Here is a 16,643-nt window from a genome sequence, read left to right as displayed (position 1 = left end):
AGATTCAATGCCATCCCCATCAAGCTACCAATGACTTTCTTCACAGAATTGGAAAAAACTACTTTAAAGTTCATATGGAACCAAAAACAGCCCACATCACCAAGTCAATCCTAAGCCAAAAGAACAAAGCTGGAGGCATCACTCTACCTGACTTCAAACTATACTATGACTTCGATCCTTCCTTCGGGCACCAGGGTGCGCTGTACCCATCTCTTAGTGTTGGCTGAACAGTGCCGCGCTCTCCCCTACTTCCCTTCTTGCTGGGCTGCAGTTCCGGTGGCTGGCGGAAACAGGAACCAGCAGCCGCGGGCGCCAGAGTCCTGGGGCATGGCGGGGGCGGGGCAGGGGGAGGCGTGCACGGAACAGGCTGGGGCATCCCTCGCCCTGGCTCTTTGAGCCCGGACCAGACAGGTGAGGACTTAATTTTTGGCCCAGCCTCCAAGCCCGTCAGACCCTCCCCGGCAGGCTCCTCCCCGCATGACGCTGATGCCCAGAGGCCCCATGGCCCCCGCCCTCCCTCAGAATTCTCTTCCCATTGAGGCCCCGCCCCAGGCTTTTCTTTCCGGGGGCGCCCCTTTGGGTATGTGTGCCCGCCCCTTGGCATCCCCTTCTGGTTTAGAGGCCGTCGCAAGGAATTGAGGGACATGTGCACCTTCTCCCATAGGGAAACTGAGACCCAGCAAGGGTAAAGGACTTAGTAGCACACAGTGAGTTAGTGTGTTGTACCCAGGGGTGTTAGAGAAAACACCACACTTTGAGACGAATTAAGAGTCCTTTATTAGCTGGCGACCGAGAGATGGCTAACGCTCAAAATTCTCTTGGCCCCGAGGAAGGGGCTTGATTAACTTTTATACCTTGGTTTAGGAAGGGGGGGAGTCTAGTTAAAACAATTTTACAGAAGTTAGGTAGTCAAAAAGTTAAAAGGATAAATGGTTACAGGAAAGTAAACAGTTCCAGGTGCAGGGGCTTTAAGACTATTACAAGGTGATAGACGCGGGGCTTTGGGCGTTATCAGTCAGATGAATTCTTGGGGACTGCGGATATAGCTTGCCACAGTATCTTATCAGTTAATTGCATTCTTGGATGTGCTGGGAGTCAGCTTGCACAAGTTAAGTCCTTGAGGAAGGGGCTGCCAGTGAAAGAGCCAAGATGGAGTCTGTCTGGCTCTCTTAGCTAAGGGAGAGTCTTAAAAACAGAGTTAGTAAAAACCAGGTTGGGCATTACATTCCCCACTTGTGTTTTTGGGGAATCAAATCATTGATTCCTCAGTTATAACAAGGGGGTTATATTGAGTCTTAAGATACATAAGTTTGACAGAAGCTATGCATTGTTTTACAAAATTAAGAAACCAATTTAATATACAAGGCCTAAGAATTAAACTTAATAGTATGATGAGGAGAGGTCCAGCTAACCCAGTGATTAAAGTAGTTAGCCAGGGGTTCCAGTTGAACATGTTTTGATACCAGGGGATGTTATTTTCTCGTTCCTGTTGGTGCCTATCTAGGTTTTCTCGAACTTTTTGGAGTGTAACTTTTATGACTAAGAATGCTGGAGGAACAGTTAAATCAACCTTGTCAGGGAGTTTCTGGAACATAGGGTCACCTAGAGCACTTAAAGGCCTGATTGGCTTGGGTGGGCTCCATGAGTCGAGGATTTTTTTTTTTTGGATGGTGAACATAGTCCCAACATCAAATCCTGGGATATAAAATTTTAATTTCCATGACATGCCATAATATTATTGTAAGAGGATTACAATTTTTTTTAGTATGTAATTTAGGATGAGAAGCACGAGTTACAGAATGAAGATCTGGTTGATCCCCCAGAGTAGGTGGCTAAGGTTACACATGTCCAATCATGGCAGAAAAACTGATAAGTATCTTGACAGCTAGCATCAGGGTGATTCCCAGGACAGAGGTAAAAGCCAACATTTTGGAGTCCTTTTTCTACACCTTTGGAGCATCCACATCCAGTTTGCCTCCTGGAGCATCCAAATCCTGCTACAAGGTCAACACTTCCTGGTTTTGGGACCAGCAGATTGTGTTGCTCTTCGTGAGTACGGGCTGGCTCTGGGAACAGTATACATAAAATCAACTGCAAAGGAGACTTCCTTGGAGGTACTGGCCCTCCAAGTGGTGTTTGCAAATACACGTCCTGACTTAGGCACAGTTTTAAAAGGGGCCTCACCCAGGCCTGGGGACCCATGTTTTTAGTTGGGCTCTGTTGGCCGTTTTGATGCGGGAGTGATGAATCTAAGCAGGAATGCCATCCACCTTCAGAGCCATTGGCGTTGTGAGGATAACGGTGTGAGGTCTTTTCTAAGCAGGAGTGAGTCCTTCTTTCTGGAACTTCTTAACAAACACTAGGTCTCCTGGCTGGAATGAATGGCAGGACCCCGTCTGGTTAGGAATTGGATTGGGATGGTTTCCTTGAACAAGTGGCAGGATGATATCTTGTACCCGTTGGGAAGAGTGTAGGTACTGTAACAAATTAGCTTGTGATATTTCTGCCAGTTGGGCATCTCTTAGCTTAAGCAAGATAGGCGGCGCCCTCCCATACATGATTTTAAAAGGTGAGAACCTAGCCCGATAATGGGTGCACCTTACTCTAAGTAGGGCTAAAGGAAGGAGACTTACCCAATTTTTACCGGTTTTTAAAATTAATTTTGTAAGAGTGTTTTTTTAGGGTGCGGTTCATGTGTTCTACCTGCCCAGAGCTCTGGGGTCGATAGGCACAATGGAGCTTCCACAGAATATTTAATGCCTTACTCACCCACTGAGCTATGGACGAGGTGAAGGCAGGTCTATTATCAGACGCTACGGCAGCAGGCAGCCTGTATTGAGGGATGATTTTATTGAGTAGGAACTTAACTACCGTATTGGCAATTTCATTTTTGGTAGCAAATGCTTCAGTCCATCCGGAGAAGGTTTCTACTAGTACTAGAAGGTATTTGTACCTAGCCTGGTGCGGTTTTACTTCTGTAAAGTCAATTTCCCACTTTTCTTCTGGCGCGTTTTCTCAGAGACGGTGGCCTGGGCTGGGTTTAGGACCTTGCTTGGCATTTACCTGGGCGCAGGTTGTGCACTGGAGAGCTGCTTGCTCTGTTTTTGATAGCCTTTCCTGCTGAGGTGAGTAGCCCACGCTCCTGGTAGATGGCTGCATGTACATGCACAGTAGCAAAGGTGTACTTGCTGTCAGTGTAAATGTTAGTACGTTTATCCTTACCGCACCGGGGAGCCTGAGTGAGGGCGATCAATTTAGCTTTTTGTGCCGAGGTGTTTGCTGGCAAAGCCTGAGCCCACAACACATCTGTCTCCGTGGTAACAGCTGCACCGGCCTTTCATACTCCCTGCTCGAGAAAGCTGCTACCATCTGTGAACACAGCAGTGTCCACCTTCTCTAGCGGCACATCTTGAAGATCGGGTCGGCCAGTTTCGGTAGTTTCCAACAGTTCCTGACAGTCATGGATAGTAGCTGGATTTAAACACCATGTGGGAGAGAAAGTCAAACGAGGCTGATTCAACAACTCTGATATTGTAAAATGTGAGCATTTGACATCCATTTACCTGAAGCACTTTGTAGTAAAGTCTCTACAGCATGAGGAGCTGTAAGGGTTAAATCCTGGCCCAGAGTTAACTTATCAGTTTCTTGGACTAGGCTTGCTCTAGCCGCTATGGCTTGCAGGCAACTTGGCCATCCAGAGGCCACAGGATCCAGCCTCTTAGATAAATAAGCCATTGGGTGTCTCCAAGGTCTTAAAGTCTGAGTAAGCAACCCCTTAGCAACTCCCTGGCTCTCATGGACAAACAGATGAAAAGGCTTTGAGATATCTGGGAGGGCTAAAGCAGGGGCTTCAGTTAAAGCCTTTTTCAGATTTTGAAAAGCCTGTTCTTCGGTGTCTGTCCAAATCAATGGGCCATTACCTCTTATAGCGGTATACAAGGGCTTTGCAATCTCCGCAAACCCGAATATCCAGAGGCGACAGTATCTCACGGCCCCGTCAATCAGGCTCTTCTGTTGCGGGCAGGGTGAGAACCTTTTTGTTTTCTGACGTTCCTTGTCGCAGTAGTGGGCATTCCTTTTTCCAGTGCCCAGTCTGCTTGCAATAGGCACATCGGTCTTTTCCTAGAGAGGCCGGTTCACCTCTTTTACTTTGCTGGAGGGAACCCGAGGTTCCTTGGCCATTTTTTCTGGAACGGGGGCCTTTCCTTTCTGCCCTCTTGGATAGCCGTTACTAAGATTTTTGCTTGCCTTTTATAGGCTTTATCAGCGGCCTTTTCAGCTGCCTGTGTTGCTTGTTTGGTACCTGCTTTCCAGTTTTTCATACTCTCGATTGTCAAAAACCTTCTGGACTATTTCTAAAAGCTGACTGATATTTATTCCAGTAAATCCTTCCAGTTTCTGGAGCTTTCTCTCTTTTTTTTTTTAAAAAATTTTCTTTTTTTTTATTAATTTTTTTTGCACACAAAAACAATAAACATTTTCTAAAAATACATACAAACAAAAAGATGCATATCAAACATATTAGGAAGGTTACACATGGGAAGTCGGGGAATAGAAATGGGGGGTGGGAGTTAAAATAAATGAGAGAGGGACTTTATATGGATCAGTGATAATAACTCAATCCTCTATTTGACAAAGAAGAGGGAGAAGGAAGAGAAAGAAAAAGAAAGTGGGATAAAGGATCAGAAAGGGAGGAAAATAGAAAAAAATAGAGTATGACTCCAGGGTAGACCTGTTTTGTTGTCACTGAGTTGGTTGGTTGGTTTGTCTGTTGTATTTTTCATGTTTCGCCAAGTTGGCCAGACTGGTCTCGAACTCCTAGCCCAAAGTGATCAACCCGCCTCGTCCCCCAGAGTGCCGGGACCACAGGCGTGAGCCACCACGTCCAGCCCCCACATTGCTTCTGGCCTCCGTGGTAGACCTCCCAGACGGAGCGGCTGGGCAGAGGCGCTCCTCACTTCTTCCCAGACACTGGGCGGCCGGGCAGAGGCGCTCCTCACTTCCCAGATGGGGCGGCCAGGCAGAGACGCTCCTCACTTCTTCCCAGACGATAGGTGGCCGGGCAGAGGCGCTCCTCACTTCCCAGATGATGGGTGGCCGGGCAGAGGCGCTCCTCACTTCCCAGATGATGGGTGGCCGGGCAGAGGCGCTCCTCACTTCCCAGACGATGGGTGGCCGGGCAGAGGCGCTCTGGAGCTTTCTCTTAATGTCCAGGGCTGCCTGAGCCACAAATGCCAAATTAAGAGCGTGGCTATTTTCTGGAGCCGCCAGGTCAAAAGGGGTATAAATCCGATAAACCTCCTGGAGACGTTCTAAAAACGCTCCTGGTGACTCATCAGGCCCCTGGACAACTTCAGTTGTCTTAGACAAGTTTATGGGCCTCCGAGCGGCTCCTTTAATACCTGCGAGGAGATACCGGTGAAAATCGTCCAAGGCTCTCCTTCCACCTGAGGAATTTGGGTCCCAGTTAGGCCGGGTGGAGGGAAAGACCTCCTCCAAGAGGTCTCAAGCTTCCTCCTCAGGCCTACGGGCTGATGCAAGGAAGTGTTTTCTGGCCTCTCTTCAGATATGCTCCCTCTCCTCAGAGGTAAAGAGAGTTAAAAGGAGCTTTTGGCAGTCATCCTAGGTGGGTTGATGGATCTGGAGCATGGTCTCCATCAGTGAGGTCAAAGCCTGAGGCTTTTCAGAGAAGGGAGGATTATGGGTTTTCCAGTTATACAAGTCAGAAGTAGAAAAAGAGACATAAACCAGGAAGGGGGCTGAGTGCTCATCACCCGGAGGGACTTGTGCCTCTCTCAGTGGTAGTAGAGGGGCTGCTTCCTCCCAGCGCGGTCGCAGCCAGGAGGCAATTGGGCGGTGAGCCCACAGGGGATGTCGTGGAAGAGACATGAGATGACACCAAGGGAGCAGGCTGGTTGTAAGGCGGTGGGACTGAGTGAGGGAGACTCTCCTCTTCTTCAGAGGGAGCCAAAACAGAGGGAGCCAAACTGGCTGAGGGTTGAGGTGAAAACATGGCCTGGCTCAGGAGGACTTTGGAGGTGGAATTGTGAATGGCACATGAACGGAGCCATGGAGGAGGATTTCTAATCAAACTTAACCATTGATTGATATAGGGAAACTGATCAGGATGGCCGGGAGTTCTGGTAACAACCCACCACACGGCTTGAACAATTGTAGGATTCAATGATCCTTTAGAGGGCCACCCAACTCCAAACCTTGGCCATTCTACTTCACAGAGTGTCCGGAGCTTGCCTTTTTTAAGGCAGACTCCATAATTCTCTGAAAAACCAAGAGAAAAATTTTCCAGCATACATTGGAGGGGGCTCCAAGCCTTGCAAGGCTGGGAGGAAGTGTTTCCCTTTTTTTTTTTTTTTTTTAGAAGGCAATTTAACAGAATTTGAGCAGAGATGTCAGATCCAACATGGACAGAGAAACTCACTCCCTGGGGGGCTGGAGTATCAGAAAAACAGAATTAACATAACCAGAAAGAACAGAAAAATAACAACAGCTAATACCACTTGCCACATTGCTGTAGCTTTAAGATTGAGGGAGGGGGACTAGAGGCCAGGCTGAGGTCTCCTGGGTCGGTTGGATCTAGGTGTTCTCCCTCTTCCTCTAGATCTGTACCCTAAATACCTTTAGTGTCTCCACGACTCAAAGGCAAATAGCTTAAATTTAGCTCTTTCTTTCAAGGGTTCAAGGAGCGAGAGCAGAGCCAAGTCCTGGAGACGCTGAACTTGCTGTCACACCGGAAAATGAAATGTGCAGGGTAGGGGGCAGGAATGAGGGGGAAAGGGACCACTCAGGTCGTTTTTAAGATGAGAGAGTAGCCACAGGGGAACAGAGTAGGAGTCTAAACGAAGTAAAGCATGACGGGCGTAGGTTTCCCTACACAGTGTTCTATTTAAGGGCACAGGAAAAGTTACAGAATGACAAAAAAGGTGAGCAAGGAAATCTGCAGGGTGGCTGTTTTGAACCCACCACCAGTTTAATCTAGAGGAGGTCCAATCACTTGGACATGGGGTATGGCAATCTAAATGCCCACAACTTCCATGGTGCCAGAAATTTCAATCAGACAAATGTTCTTCACACTCGTTCCCGTAAGAACACCTCACTTGCCTCTGGTAGAAAAGACAGGACTGTGGTGGCCAGCCTAAATGACTGATGAGAAATTTAACCTCTTGTGACAAAAAATCAGTACTAAGGACCTTGAAGAAGTTTCTACCCAGACGTCTTGGGCAATACCCACGTCCTGACATGCAAAAGCTTGACAACCAATAAACAAGACAATAAACACTAAACAGAACAATAAACATAAAACAAACAATTTGACCCTAGGGCAGGTAAACAGTTTTGACAGTTTTTTTTCCTTTTTCCTTTTTTTTTTTTTTTAATACAGACAAGGGGAGGGGTTCCCGCGATGGGATCAGTCAGATTCCCACCTGGCTGCTCCCCCTGAGGGGACTTGGACTCCTCTTAGCGTTGGCAGACCGGTATAAACTCCTGGTTTGGATTGAGCTATGCCCGATGCTGCCTTAAGCCTTATGAGGTCGCCACAGAACCGCAGGTGAGGGCCCACTCGAACTCCATAGCTTTCGCCGTGGAGCTACAAACAGGAAGACAAACACAAGCCTTTGTCCTCCCACAGTCACTCACCATTCATACAGTTTATAACAGTTTTGTTTTGTTATTGTTGAGATTCTCCAAGAAACTTGAATAAGAGAAAGATGAGAGATAGATAGATACACAGAGAGAGAGAGCGGGGTGCCAGAAACTAAGGCTCAGCTCCCCAGCATCCTGGGTCTTCAGCTAAGTCCAAGGGAGGGGCCTCATCAGGACCACTTCCCACCTAAACCAAGACACAAAGGCGCCTACCAGAAAACCAAGGCTCAACCCATAGCATCCTAGAGTAATGGGCTAAGTCAAAAGAGGGACGCTTTCATCAGGGCCACTTCCCCCTTATCAGAACCAGAATGAAGTCAAATCTGACCTACCTGACCCTGGGGTAAGAAGCCGAGGACTCAGATGTTGAATTTTAGGACTACTAAAATTCATGGTAGTCGATCCGCTCTCCTTCGGAAGGCGGTCACTCTTCGGGGACCTGAAAATTCTTTCCTCAGGTGGCGCCCCCCCTCCAAGCTGGCTGTCCTTCTGGGGGAGCCCGGAGCAAGACCAGCTCTCACCCGGTGGCATTAATTTTTTGCTGGGGTCTCCATTACGTTGTACCCAGGGGTGTTAGAGAAAACACCAAACTTTGAGATGAATTAAGAGTCCTTTATTAGCTGGCGACCGAGAGATGGCTAACGCTAAAATTCTCTCAGCCCCAAGGAAGGAGCTTGATTAACTTTTATACCTTGGTTTAGGAAGGGGAGTGGGGGGTCTAGTTAAAACAATTTTACAGAAGTTAGGTAGTCAAAAAGTTAAAAGGATAAATGGTTACAGGAAAGTGAACAGTTCCAGGTGCAGGGGTTTTAAGACTGTTACAATGTGATAGATGCGGTGCTTTGGGCGTTATCAATCAGATGAATTCTTGGGGACTGCGGATATAGCTTGCCACAGTATCTTATCAGTTAATTGCATTCTTGGATGTGCTGGGAGTCAGCTTGCACAAGTTAAGTTCTTGAGGAAGGGGCTGCCAGTGAAAGGGCCAAGATGGAGTCTGTCTGGCTCTCTTAGCTAAGAGAGAGTCTAAAAACAGAGTTAGTAAAAACTAGGTTGGACATTACAAGTGTCCCAATTCAGTCAGGCTTTCTTCTTTCGTTCCATAAGGTACCAAATGCCTACCATGTGCCAGTCCCAGTGCTAGGCTCTGAGAATACCGGATGACCCAGGTAGACCTGGTTACTTCCTGTCTGGAGAGTACAGGTTAGCAAGGGAATCAAACATTAAACACAACCATGCAAGTGAAAGTATAAATACAACTTGCGACGATTACTATGGAGAAGACAAAATATAGTGATAATGGGAGTCCTGTTTTAGATAGGATGGTCAGGGGACACTTCCTAAAGGAGACTGCACTTAAGCTGCAACTTGAGAAGTTATAGCAAGGGCCAAGGGAAATGCATTCCAGGCAGAGGGAATAGTCCCTGTGAATGCCTGAGTTGGCACAGAACTTCCCGTTAGACAAGTCCAGTGTTCAAGAAGGGAGGCTTACCATGTGTCAAACACTGTGATGAGCATACAGAATATAGTGTTTGCGTACTGGTCGGTGGGACATCTAATGAGGGCCATAAACATACTTAAGATCTTCATCTCAGCTGCTCAACTCTGCCTATGTAGGGCAAAAGCAATATGTAAATTATTGGGTATGGCAGGGTTCCAGTGAAATTTTATTTACAAAAACTGGGAGGTGGGGGTCAGGCGTGGTGGCTCATGCCTGTAATCCTAGCACTTTGGGAGATCAAGGCAGAAGGATCACTTGAGCCAGGGAGGTCCACAGTGGTGCCACTGTACTCCAGCCTGGGTGACAGAGACCCCCAAAAAACCAGGAGGTGAGAGGTGGGCTAGATTTGGGCCAAGGGCAGTAGTTTGCAGACCCTTGCTCTAGTCTAGATCAGTATACATTTTATGTTTTTACTCAGTGCATGTAACTCCAATATAATTGAAATAAACGTTTTACAAAACAGTGCTTACCATTACAATATATGATAGCTTGATACTTTCTATTTTCTTGTATTTCATTTTTTAAAATGTCAGTAAGACTATTCACTAAATTGATCCAAGGCCCTATTAATGAGGTGTGACTAGCAGTTTGAGAAACTTGCTCAGTCATGGAGGTATGTACATTTTTAACTTGACTGAGTATTATATATACTTATATAAGACATTTGGAACCTTTTCAGAAGGAGACAGAATATGAATAAATACTTCATTGTGTGTATGTTTTAAAATACAGATTGGATTCAATCGCTACCCTGCTTTCTAGTCTTTTTCTAGGCCTCTCTTATCACTCACTCTGTGCTTCCTGTGCTCTAACCACTTGAAATTGCTGTGTTTCCAAATGTGCCATATCATGCTTTTTTGAAATGTGTCTTTTAGTCTTTTAGGTACCTTTTTATCTGGTTTGTTCCTTTTTTTTTTTTTTTTTTTTTTTTGAGATGGAGTCTTGCTCTGTTGCCCAGGCTGGAGTGCAGTGTTGTGACCATGGCTTATTGCAGCTTCGATGATCCAAGCTTAAGCAATCCTTCCACTTCAGCCTCTCAAGTAGCTGGAACTACAGGCATGTGCCACCATGCCTGGCTAATTTTTATATTTTTTTGTAGAGACGGGGTTTTGCCATGTTTTCCAGGCTTGGCTTGAACTAGTGAGCTCAGGTGATCCACTTGCTTCAGCCTCCCAAAGTGTTGGGATTACAGGTGTGAGCCACCGCACCCAGCCAAATGTGTCTTATACTGTTCAAATTTGCAGTTGTGGGTTTTTTTCTGTTGAACTTTTCCAACAGCTAAGCATACTTGGAAGGTATTCCTAGTGAACTAGATCCTTCCCTTAGACCTGTTTCTAGACTTAGAAATGTTAGGACCACTTACTCAGTATAATCTGGGAAGCAGTAATGCCAGTCACTGTCATCTTGGGAGCTCCTAGGTTCAGGATATAAGAAGAGAAATCTGTTTCACTTGTATATATTTATATTTTGGTAAATTCTGTTTCATTTTCTTGACTTCTGCTTTACTTTTCTGTTTAGAGATGTGATAATGGATCATCATGTTTCTACCATCAAGCCTCGAAGGATCCAAAACCAAAATGTCATTCACCGCTTGGAACGCCGGCGGATCAGTTCAGGCAAGGCAGGTACCCACTGGCACCAAGTCCGAGTGTTCCATCAGAATGTCTTCCCCAACTTCACAGTTGTCAACGTTGAAAAGCCTCCTTGTTTCTTGCGTAAATTCTCACCTGATGGACGCTACTTTATTGCTTTTTCTTCAGACCAGACATCTCTTGAAATCTATGAGTACCAGGGCTGCCAGGCAGCAGAGGACCTACTGCAGGGATACGAAGGAGAAATCCTGTCCAATGGCAATGACCAGCGGTCAGTGAATATCCGGGGCCGGCTCTTTGAACGCTTTTTTGTCCTGCTGCACATTACCAATGTTGCGGCCAATGGTGAGCACCTGAACCGGGAGTGTAGTCTCTTCACTGATGACTGCCGCTGTGTCATCGTGGGCTCAGCTGCCTACCTCCCCGATGAGCCTCACCCTCCATTTTTTGAGGTATATCGGAACAGTGAATCAGTGACTCCCAACCCACGGTCCCCTCTAGAAGACTATTCCCTCCACATCATTGACCTTCACACTGGCCGCTTATGTGATACACGCACATTCAAGTGTGACAAGGTGGTCTTGTCACACAACCAAGGGCTGTACTTGTACAAAAACATCCTGGCCATCTTGTCCGTGCAACAACAGACCATCCATGTCTTCCAGGTGACTCCTGAAGGCACTTTCATTGATGTGCGGACCATTGGCCGCTTTTGCTATGAGGATGACCTGCTCACTGTGTCAGCTGTTTTCCCTGAGGTACAGCGGGACAGTCAGACAGGCATGGCCAATCCCTTTAGGGATCCTTTCATCAATTCCCTCAAACACCGGTTGCTGGTATATTTGTGGCGCCGGGCAGAACAGGATGGTAGTGCAATGGCCAAGAGGCGCTTCTTCCAGTATTTTGACCAACTGCGGCAGCTGCGAATGTGGAAGATGCAGCTTCTGGATGAAAACCATCTATTTATCAAGTACACTAGTGAGGATGTAGTAACACTGCGAGTCACAGATCCATCACAGGTATGAGGTACACTCCTGCCTTTTACTTGTCCAATCTCCTTGGCAAAATGGGAAGGTTTCTCTGTTTGTTTATAGCCCACCCCTCAGAAATAGACATTTCACGTAGTCTGAATTGATATCCTAGGGCCCAAACTTAAAATCAGCTCCATTTTTCTCTGATCATATGTATTTATCTGGACAAATGGAAGCTAGAGTTCAAGTCATTGACAGGAAGATAGTCAACTCTGATTACTACCCTAACTCTTCTGCAGAGTATTTTCAGTACTTATGAGATGGAAGCCCAAATGCTACAAGGTCAAGGTTTGGACTACTTTTGGATAACCTCCCTTGATTTTGTAAGATTGTACTTATTGGTCTGGCTGTTTTAGTTCTGGCAATGAGAATGAGTACACCATACAAAAAGGAAAATTCTCTAAGTAACCCCACTTTCATCCTTAAATGGTTAATGTGAATTTACTTCTCTGTAAAGTCCTATTTCTAAGGTAACTAATAGGTGCATTCATTTGGCAGAATTAAGTTTTGTGACTTTACCCTGACCTTGCCCACATGCTGGTGTGTCTGGAATTGGTGGGTTCTTGGTTTCACTGACTTCAAGAATGAAGCCGCGGACCCTCGCAGTGAGTGTTACAGTTCTAAAGGCGGCGTGTCTGGAGTTTGTTCCTTCTGATGTTTGGATGTGTTCAGAGTTTCTTCCTTCTGGTGTGTTCGTGGTCTCGCTGGCTCAGGAGTGAAGCTGCAGACCTTCGCGGTGAGTGTTACAGCTCTTAAGGTGGCACATCTGGAGTTGTTCATTCCTCCCGGTGGGCTCGTGGTCTCGCTGGCTTCAGGAGTGAAGCTGCAGACCTTCGCGGTGAGTGTCACAGCTCATAAAAGCAGTGTGGACCCAAAGAGTGAGCAGTAGCAAGATTTATTGCAAAGAGCAAAAGAACAAAGCTTCCACAGTGTGGAAGGGGATCCGAGCGGGTTGCCACTGCTGGCTCGGGCAGCCTGCTTTTATTCTCTTATCTGGCCCCACCCACGTCCTGCTGATTGGTAGAGCCAAGTGGTCTGTTTTGACAAGGCGCTGATTGGTGGGTTTACCATCCCTGAGCTAGACATAAAAGTCCTCCACGTCCCCATCAGATTGGTTAGATACAGAGTATGGACACAAAGGTTCTCCAAGGCCCCACCAAAGCAGCCAGACACAGAGTGTCGATTGGTGCATCCACAAACCTCGAGCTAGACACAGGGTGCTGATTGGTGTATTTACAATCCCTGAGCTAGACATAAAGGTTCTCTACATCTCCATCAGACTCAGGAGCCCAGCTGGCTTCACCCAGTGGATCCTGCACTGGGGCTGCAGGTGGAGCTGCTTGCCAGTCCCACGCCGTGTGCTCGTACTCCTCAGCCCTTGGGTGGTTGATGGGACTGGGCGCCCTGGAGCAGGGGGTGGCACTCCTTGGGGAGGCTCCGGCCGCATAGGAGCCCATGGAGGGGGTGGGAGGCTCAGGCATGGCGGGCTGCAGGTCCCAAGCCCTGCCCCGTGGGAAGGCAGCTGAGGCCCAGTGAGAAATCGAGTGCATCGCTGGTGGGCTGGCACTGCTAGGGGACCCAGTACACCCTCCACAGCCGCTGGCCTGGGTGCTAAGCCCCTCATTGCCCGGGGCTGGCAGGGCCGGCCAGCTGCTCTGAGTGAGGAGCCAGCCAAGCCCACACCCACCTGGAACTCCAGCCGGCCCACAAGCGCCATGTGCAGCCCCGGTTCCTGCTCGTGCCTCTCCCTCCACACTCCCTGCAAGCTGAGGGAGCCGGCTCCCGCCTTGGCCAGCCCAGAAAGGGGCTCTCACAGTGCAGCGGTGGGCTGAAGGGCTCCTCAAGTGCCACCAAAGTGGGAGCCCAGGCAGAGGAGGCACTGAGAGCAAGCGAGGACTGTGAGGACTGCCAGCATGCTGTCACCTCTCAATCCCCTCTCTAAACAGGACACCCCAACTGCTGTTGGGAATTTGGCTGATGACCACTCTAGCTACTTCCTGCTGGCTAGGGGCGAAGAAGGGGCCCTGCAGTTGTAGTGTCCTTCAGAGGGGAATTGTCTAGGCCAGGGGAAGTGCCAGTGGGTCGGTCCAGGGGTCCTTGGTAGAAGTTGTTAGTTGAAGTCATTTGGGGTTCCATTTGTAAGACCATCTGTAGCTTGATGGCCTCGATTTTAGAGGAAACAAATTTGACAAGAAGGTTAAAAATACAGGGCCCAAAGGCGAGTAACAGCAAGATGGCTGCCACGGGACCTAGAAAGGGGAGAAGCCATGTTGCCTGACTCCAGAGGTTGGTATAAGAATTTGAAAGGCGTTGTCTGATTTCAGAAGCCTTTTCCTGTAAATGCCAGGTGGCATCTCGTACTATCCCTGACTGGTTAGTGTAAAAACAACACTCTTCCCCTAAGAAGGTGCAGAGTCCTCCTTTCTCAGCAGTGAGAAGGTCTAGGCCTTGGCAGTTTTGGAGAGTCACTGCTGCTAAAGAGTCTATTTGGGATTGTAAAGTAAGAATAGATTTCGTTATTTCTTGCAAACTGTCTGAGAAATCCTTTGAGAGTGTGTGGTAGTAGGATAATGAAGTTGATAAACCAACTGTTCTGGTTCCTGTAGCAGTAGCCATTCCTAACCCTGTAAGTAGGGGTATTAGTTGTATGGCTCTCTGCTGATGGACTTGAGCTTTGAGGGGTACTGATAAGTTCTGATTTCCTGGGGCAATGTTCATGTTGGGACTTAGAAAGACTAAGGTGCAGGTGCCTGTCCAGTTAGTGGGGAGGCAAATATAGGTCGACATTCCACATAAGAAGAATATGCCTTGGCTGGGTAGACAGAAATGGTTATGTATGTTAAAAAGGTGTGTGAGTTTGTTATTTTCATTTTCCCTTACTCCTAGAGTACTTGCTAAGGTAGCTCCAGTGAGCAGCTGGAAAGGGGTGTTGGGAGAAAACTGAGTGGTTCCCTGTGTTCTATTTTCCCATTGGAGAAAAAAAGTTTTGTATCTACTAGGAACCATTCGAGAGAGTGATTGAAAGAGGGGATGAGAAGGCATTCACTAGTGGTGGGGGCTCTGCTGCAGGGAGTCCAGGGGTGAATGGTCATGCAGGGAGTATGTTTGCCATTACAAAACCTGGACTGTTTGTTAAGCAGGGAGGAGGTGATGATTTTGGGGGAGCCCTGAGAAGTGGACAAGCCATTTGAATAGAGTTGTTTGGCTGACTCGAAAGTTACTATGATCAGTTAGGGCTTGAAGTTGTAGGGTGTAATTACACCGATGCGGTGGTAGGTGCCCCAGAGGCAGGCCTGATAACAGGTTGCATTGGATGCATAAAGGGGCTTGGAAAGTTAAAATAGTATTCATGGTTACAGAGCCATGTATGGGCTTTTCATTACTTGTGTAATAGGTGAGGTTGGAAATGTAAGAACATAAAAGTTGGGTTGCACGTCCTGTTATGGTATTCTTGGTCCTATCAGATATGGGGAAGTCAGCTAATGATTGCATATTTAGAAGTTGGAAAGGGTCTTTTCCTTCATAACGAGGGTGGTAGGTCAAGTTGGTAAAGACCCAGTTTTTTGCGGGAATGGGAGTGGCAACATATGCAGAGGTTGACAGAGAGATACACAGCCAACAGTCATTTGCCAGGGAAGGATTGGACTGGTTTAACAGAGTGTGAGTTAAGTTGAGAGTCTTGTAGAGGTAATTAGGAGCTAGTGAAAGGAGAGGGGTGATTGTATGAGGTATCCAAGGAAGTAGGAGGGATACATAGGCAAGGAGCAAATAGGAAGGTAAAGAGGGTGCTCTGGAAAACAAGATCATTTTATCTAGTCTGAGTTATTTTCATTCTGGCAGGAGCTAGAGTATATAGTCCTATCACAAAGAGTATGGTTAGTGTGCTGCTTTCACTTATCTTTTTTAAGGAGGAAGTGGTCATTCCTCAGGATCAGTGGTAGGAGCCTTTTTAGTCTGGGATGTTTCCTTCCGAAATAGGAGGTGCAAGTCCTCCAACAGTTCGCAGGTGTATTGAGTCTGGTCTGGCTGATCTTGGGATTCCTGAGCTGATGATCCTGTAGGTTCCTCAGGGGATGTCCAAAGTTTAACTCGGGTGTGGTGAATCCAAGATTCCACTCCTGCCACTTTAACTGCAGTGGGAGTAGAGAGGATTGCCGAGTATGGTGCTTCCCACAAAGAGTCCATACATGGGGAGGTAGAGGGGAGAGATTTGACCAACACTAGATCTCCTGGTTGAAACAACTCTGTTCCCTTTTCTCTGTGACATCCTTCAGGTAGGTTTTTAAGGTTTTGTTGATATTTTGGCAGAGAAGTTATATCTTTGACCAAGTTGGCCGTTTCCTGATCAAGTAGGAGGTCATTTGTGAGAAAAGGTCGCCCATACAGCATTTCATATGGACCGAGCCCCATTTTGTGGGGAGAATTTCGGATTCTCAACAGGGCCATGGGCAAAAGAATAGGCCATAGGAGGTGAGTTTCTTGTGTTAGTTTCCTTAAGTGCCTCTTGAGTGTTTCATTTGCCTTCTCAACCTTCCCTGAGGATTGTGGCCTCCAGGAGCAGTGAAGGTGATATTGTATCCCTAGCGCCTTGGAGATTCCCTGAGTTATTGTGGCTTTAAAAGCTGGACCATTGTCACTCTGTAAACTTTGGGGAAGCCCAAATTTAGGAATTATTTCATGAATTAGGACTTTAATCACTTCCTGAGCCTTCTCTGTCTTGCAGGGGAAAGCTTCTATCCAATTTGTAAAGGTATCAACACAGACCAACAAGTATTGAAATCCGTTTGACTTAGGCATATGGGTGAAGTCTAACTGCCAGTCCTCTCCGGGATAGTGACCTATTCTTTGTTCCCCCAA

General features: G+C 47.2%; 1 protein-coding gene across 1 annotated transcript in view; it reads left to right on the top strand.

Annotated features, from left to right (window-relative positions):
- Positions 1-253: 253 nt before the first annotated feature.
- Positions 254-16,643, top strand: part of DET1 (DET1 partner of COP1 E3 ubiquitin ligase) — a 39,010-nt gene continuing 22,620 nt past the window's right edge. Inside the window, exons 1-2 of the mRNA XM_030814967.1 lie at positions 254-411; positions 10,682-11,774. Coding sequence (XP_030670827.1) covers positions 10,692-11,774 — 1,083 coding nt within the window. The 5' untranslated portion in view covers positions 254-411; positions 10,682-10,691. The remainder of the gene's footprint in view (positions 412-10,681; positions 11,775-16,643) is intronic.

This window comes from Nomascus leucogenys, chromosome 6 (genome assembly GCF_006542625.1).
Source record: "Nomascus leucogenys isolate Asia chromosome 6, Asia_NLE_v1, whole genome shotgun sequence".
Lineage (NCBI taxonomy): Eukaryota > Metazoa > Chordata > Mammalia > Primates > Hylobatidae > Nomascus > Nomascus leucogenys.
Note: the sequence above shows the minus strand (reverse complement) of the source record. Positions and strands in the feature narration are given on the sequence as shown.